The sequence below is a fragment of the Rattus norvegicus genome, chromosome 2, assembly GCF_036323735.1.
Source record: "Rattus norvegicus strain BN/NHsdMcwi chromosome 2, GRCr8, whole genome shotgun sequence".
Taxonomy (NCBI): domain Eukaryota; kingdom Metazoa; phylum Chordata; class Mammalia; order Rodentia; family Muridae; genus Rattus; species Rattus norvegicus.
In genome coordinates, this window is record NC_086020.1 from 214,364,860 (window position 1) to 214,370,859 (window position 6,000).

At 43.5% G+C, this 6,000-nt stretch overlaps 1 protein-coding gene and 1 non-coding gene across 2 annotated transcripts in view; one reads left to right on the forward strand and one right to left on the reverse strand.

The window, feature by feature from the left end:
- Prss12 (serine protease 12) overlaps nt 1-3,820 on the forward strand; it is a 59,985-nt gene extending 56,165 nt beyond the window's left edge. Inside the window, 2 exon segments of the mRNA NM_053504.1 lie at nt 2,536-2,816; nt 3,482-3,820. Of these exon segments, the coding sequence (NP_445956.1) occupies nt 2,536-2,816; nt 3,482-3,789 (589 nt within the window). The 3' untranslated portion in view covers nt 3,790-3,820.
- Nucleotides 3,821-5,105: 1,285 nt separating this feature from the next.
- Nucleotides 5,106-5,235, reverse strand: LOC120101240 (small nucleolar RNA SNORA24). Its single transcript, XR_005501621.1, has one exon. It is a non-coding gene; the product is annotated as a small nucleolar RNA SNORA24 (small nucleolar RNA).
- Between the last annotated feature and the right edge of the window lie 765 nt (nt 5,236-6,000).

The window sequence follows — 6,000 nt, forward strand, 5'->3', positions numbered from 1 at the left end:
GACAGTGGAAGGAAAGTGCAACGTGAAGCTCCTTGGCTTCGGAACTTTTATTCAAATCATTGAGATGTGTAATTAACTTTGGGTCTGGTTAATTTTGATGTGTGATCTTTTCTTCTTTGTTTCTCTTTTGAGAAAGGGCCTATGTAGTCTTGGCTGTCTTGGCACTAGCTATGTAGATCAGGCTGGCCTCAAACTCTGCCGGTATTCCCCTAACACTGGCCCTGGCGTGTAGGTTTTTTGTTTTTGTTGTTGTTTTTGCATTTTAATAGTTTAGAAAGTTTAAAGATACATTTATTGTAAAATATAAATTTTACATTTTTAAATAAGTCTGAAAAGCATGCACTTGGCATAAGAGGAAAAAACCCTCCCTGAACTTTAAAGATATATGATTTAACTTGAAAACGGAGTTGTCAGGAACCACGGGGAATAAGAATTTATTGACCAATAGTCGATGGCTGCATAATTAGATGAGATGGTCATTGCTATTAGAGGTTCAAACCTCTTCTAACACAGGAGTAATGAGGAGAAAGGCGGGATGAGGGTATATTTTAATAAGGTAGTCAGTAGTGAGTTCCAGGAGATTTCTACTAGCAAACTATTGAATATAAATGCTTTAAACTCACATTCAAATGGATGTCTTGGGAACATTAAGACTTTCATGTTTGTTAAAGAAAAAAATGAATAAGGGACGTTTTAAAAAAATAATCATTTATTTACTTTACATCCTGATTACAGCTTCCCCTCCCTCCTCTCCTCCCAGTCTCTCCCTCCCACATTCCCTTCACTCCATCCACCCCTCCTCCTCTTCTTAGAAAAGGGGAGGATTTTTAACACTGAAAAATTAACATTAAGAACTGCTCCCCAGCATGATGCCAGCATGAAATATGTGGATGGTTGATAAAAGGCCAAGTTATGGTTTGGCAGGCAAAAGGACTGAATGTTTTGAAAGGCAGCGATTATGTGTGTGGTGCATGCATGCCTGGAATATCAGCTCTGTGTAGGTGGAGGCAGAAGGGCTGGTGCGAGTCTGAGCCTACACACAGTGAACGGCCTGCTAGCCTTGGCTACAAAAAATAAAATGCCAATCAACTCTGAAAGGAGTTGAAGATGTTCTGAGATCAGCTAAGACTTTATTCTATTTTTTTAAAAAGATTTATTTATTTTCTGTATATAAGTAACTGTCTTCAGCTGCACCAGAAGAGGGAATCAGATCTCATTACAGATGGTCGTGAGCCACCATGTGGTTGCTGGGATTTGAACTCAGGACCTCTGGAAGAGCAGCCAGTGACCTTAACCGCTGATCCATTTCTCCAGCCCTTTATTCTATTTTTTTTAACTATTATTTACTTAATGTATATAAGTATACTGTTGCTGTCTTCAGACACACCAGAAGAGGGTATCAGATCCCATTACAGATGGTTGTGAGCCACCATGTGGTGGCTGGGAATTGAACTCAGGACCTCTGGATGAGCAGTCCACTGAGCCATCTCTCTAGCCCAAGACTTTATTCTTTAAGCAAAACTAAGAGCACATCTATCCCATCCGCATGCAAACTTGCTTTTATATTTTTTGTAAAGTGGCAAATGGATATGCACACCAAAGGATACAAATTTAAACCACCATAAAACTACCACTAAATGCTTGATTTTATAGTGTTGCATACCTGGGAGCATGTATAGCCCTGGTTCTTGCTGTAAGTGGAGATCAGGGCCAGTGAAGAAACAGCTGTAATCCTCTGAGGAAGAAGTAACTAGGTGGGTTGGCTAGTGTATTCTGAGCCCAGAAGTCTCACTTGGGGACCTAGGCCACCTTTGTTAATTGCACAAGGCAGTTAAATAGTAAACTAATGTTTAAGACTGAAGAGTGCAAAAAAAAAAAAAAAAGTGAATGTCCTATAGATTAAGTACGCTGAGACTAGGAGGGTTGCAAAGAAAGGTAGGTTGCAATATAAACATGAGGGGGTCAAAGTAGGCTTCACAGAGGTGACAACTAATTTTCCTATTTATGTGCCACAGAAGCAAACACTGAAAGTGACATCTGAGTGGAAAACCATAGGGACATATGCTGACAGTTTTCTTGCATTTGACTCACAGTGGGTGATATCTAAGGCTTCTTTCTAGGGGTAAGATGGGGTGCACTAGATCAGGATCAGAGGAGGGTTAGCCGTGTTTATGACTCCATGCAGCAGAATGAACAGGGCAAATCAGGACAGCGGTTGTGTGCTACCCCGTGTTCCTGTTTGGTAAGGGATTGCCACCCTGCTGCCTTGTCTGTAATCTCCATTCACTTTCCACATTTACTACTTCTCAGAAAATAGTCATCTAGACTTAGGGGGAGATCGAAGTAAGGCGTGAGAACAGTGGGCTTCCAGGAGGGGGCAGTGAGCTTGAGGGAAGAGAAACAGTAAGATGGCCAAGTTTGCAAGAGGACAGGATTTGGAACAAGATTGATTTGTTGTAGTTTAACATTCCTAGCTGTGGATCATCGATTTTCAATCCCTGGAAAAAGGCCTCACATTTGGCTCTTTCCGTTCAGGTACGGTAACAACTCGAGGAGTTATGCCGTCCGAGTTGGCGATTATCATACTTTGGTTCCCGAGGAGTTTGAACAAGAAATAGGGGTCCAACAGATTGTGATTCACAGGAACTATCGGCCAGACAGCAGCGACTATGACATCGCCCTGGTCAGATTACAAGGATCAGGGGAGCAATGTGCCAGACTAAGCACCCACGTTTTGCCAGCCTGTTTACCTCTATGGAGAGAAAGGCCACAGAAAACAGCCTCCAACTGTCACATAACAGGATGGGGAGACACAGGTAATTATAAAAACAAAGAAACAAACTAGGAAAACCTGACAGCTTCCGCTCTGTTCATGCTACGATATGCAAGGGTAAGACCTCAGATCAGTGGTTCTCCATTGGTGGGTCACCTAAGACCAATTGGAAAACACATATTTACGACTCGTAATAGCAGCAAAACTAGTTATTAAGTAGCAACAAAAATGATTTTACGGTTGAGGGTCTACCACACGAGGAACTGTATTAAAGGGTGGCACCATTAGAATTGAGCCTCAGATGGGCTCAAGCTTAGATGATAGAAGTTTGCCAAGTGTGAACTGTATACACACAGCCTAGATTTACATCCTGGACTTTGGGTTTCCTACACTGTTGGTTCTAACTCCCAAATTTTAGCACAAGCTAATGGAATTCAATTGCCAGGTGTACATTTAAGTTTTTCTACACATGACCTACCAGGAAGCAGACTATATACATGCTGCTTGGTATGCCTCAAGTCTTTCTGTATCATCCCATTTCACTTGTGCTGCCTGGCTACCACCTTAGCACCTTTATAAGCAGCAGCCATTTTGATATGCTTCCAATACTTCAGCAATTAAAGATTACTAGACTGCTAAGTATGACTATTAGCGGAAATCCCATTGACTACTTCTTCTAGTCTAACTAGTCTTTTTTGCTCTGAGCAGGTCGTGCTTACTCAAGAACTCTACAACAAGCAGCTGTGCCTTTGTTACCCAAGAGGTTTTGTAAGGAACGTTACAAGGGACTGTTTACTGGGAGAATGCTCTGTGCTGGAAACCTCCAAGAAGACAACCGTGTGGACAGCTGCCAGGGAGACAGCGGAGGACCACTTATGTGTGAAAAGCCCGATGAAACTTGGGTTGTGTATGGGGTGACTTCCTGGGGGTATGGATGCGGAATCAAAGACACTCCAGGAGTTTATACCAGAGTCCCTGCCTTTGTACCTTGGATAAAAAGTGTTACGAGTCTGTAATTTATGGGAAGCTCAAGAAAAAGAGTAAAGGAACAGATAGGGAACTCTTGTCTCTATACTTGGCACCATGCCAGGAATATCTCAAGCCTGAGACTCCTACTTTGATTTCAAGAATCCAGCAGTTTGGGGGTAAAGGTATTTACCTCAGTGTTAATACTGATTTTTATCATTCTTGCCTTTTATGCAAAGTGAAATCCCAGCAAATTTTACAGTTCATAAAATTTGGACTAGGAGCCCACAATTTAACGTACTTAAAACCTAATCTTACAGAAGGGCTGGCACATGATAAACCCTTTTTTCAACTTTGAAACTCCCATTTTATTGCAATAGCATTTGTTAAATGAAAAGGCTACTAAGGGGCAAATTTACAAGCTGAAGCTAAACCCTCATTTCCCTATTAACATCAGGCAGATGTCTTAAATTCTGCCCATTGAACCATGACAGGGGAGCGCCATCTTCTGGAACCTTCCAGCAAGTCCTCAGATTTTCTAAGAGTAGCCTGATAAGCTCTCCTTATGTATTAGAAAACAATACATCATGAAGTGGCCATAAAACTTACTGCCCACTTGTGAAATCATCTTACAGCAGCCCTTGTCAAATGGGAATCTTTCTTTATGCTTAGAAGTCATCGCCTTGGTTCTCAAGCTTCTGAGATAAGGCTTATTCTCAAACAAGTACGTCAAATCCCAGACACCAAAGTGCGACTGTAACTAATCCTTAGGCACTGCTGTCAAGTACTCTACTTTTGGAGCACAGCTTACAGAAGGGCTTGGAGAGCAATAAGCAAGAGACTTTTCGAACTATAAATGTGTCCACTGTAGCTATCAAAACTACCCTCTCCTTTGGAATTCTGGTTAATAGTTATTTCCTGTGCAATTATCTCCCGTACCATAACCCTCACTTACACAACCTCCAGAATTAAACAGGACACGGTCTTATTACACACCAAGCAACCTTTTATTTGACATAAAGTTCATTTTCAAAATTTAGATATGAAGATCTAAGGTGACTGGAAGTTCTCAGCCATTACTATCGTACCTGTAGGAGAGAAAAAAAAACCCATTATAGAATGTCCATGACTGGAAAACGGGCTGTTTACTTATGTTACATAATAGTTCAAGGGCAAATTGGACCCAACAGTAAAGGCCTACTCACTACCCAGAACCGCGGAAACGTTAAAAAAAATTAACCTTACCTTAATACGTCTTCTACTCTTCAACAGTCACGAGTTCAGCCGTTCCCTAGGAATATTTCAACACTACTTTAGAAAATAAAGTTCAGTTTCCTAGCGTCGTGCAGACTTTTTAACAGTCTTTGAATGTTACTTGCTCAAGTCAGAATCTGGTACCAATGAAATGGTGACAGCTTTGCCAATAACAAGAACATGCTCTTCCATGGCTAGGAAGGGAGACTGCCACAGGAGGCAGGTCCCAAAGATACATGGATAGTTTCACAACCCAAAATCCAAGTTAAATCCCAGGGGCGTCACTCACCATCTGACCCTGCGGTGGCCAAGGCGTGGCGCGGCCTCACATCGTATCGATTTCACATGGTGGCCCGCGAGCTAGCCTTTACTACATTTCTGCAGAGTTGACGGCCTGCGGCCAGCACCATAACCGCCCTTTGTCTCCCGCATCTTGATCGCTCGCAAATAGGGGCCCCATGTCATTCGCACACTCCTACTACATACGAGCAACCAAACAGCAGCAAAAGAGACTTCAGCACGCTGCGCGCCCGCTTTTATAAGCCGGGTGACGCTCTCCCGAGATCCTGCGCGCGAGGGGCGGGGCTTGAGCTCCCTTTCCGGACCTCTCCCGCTTTGATTGGCGTAGGCGGTCCGGATTCGATGCGTGCGTCACAGGAATGGGCGGGCTGCAGCGGTGGGGGAGGAAAAGCCGATCTCAAGTCACAATTCTCGCGTTGTCTGAAGTCTTGCGGCTAATGTTATGGCGCTTCACATTTTTGTTCTTGGCTGCGTTTTTTCCCGGTACAAAGTCCAAATTGTCTCCGCTGCAACCTTCCTTCGCATCACTTCCGATGGCACCGGCCCTTTGTTGGTCCCCGAGAGCTGTTCGCCGCCCCACGCACTGCCCTCTCCGGGGCTGATGTTTCTCCTTGCGCCCCTCAGCTTGCCCTCTTGATCGGATCTCACTTATTTTTGCGCGACACAGCGCGCTGGTTTCTGTAACCCAGAGCACGGGAAGACGTGTA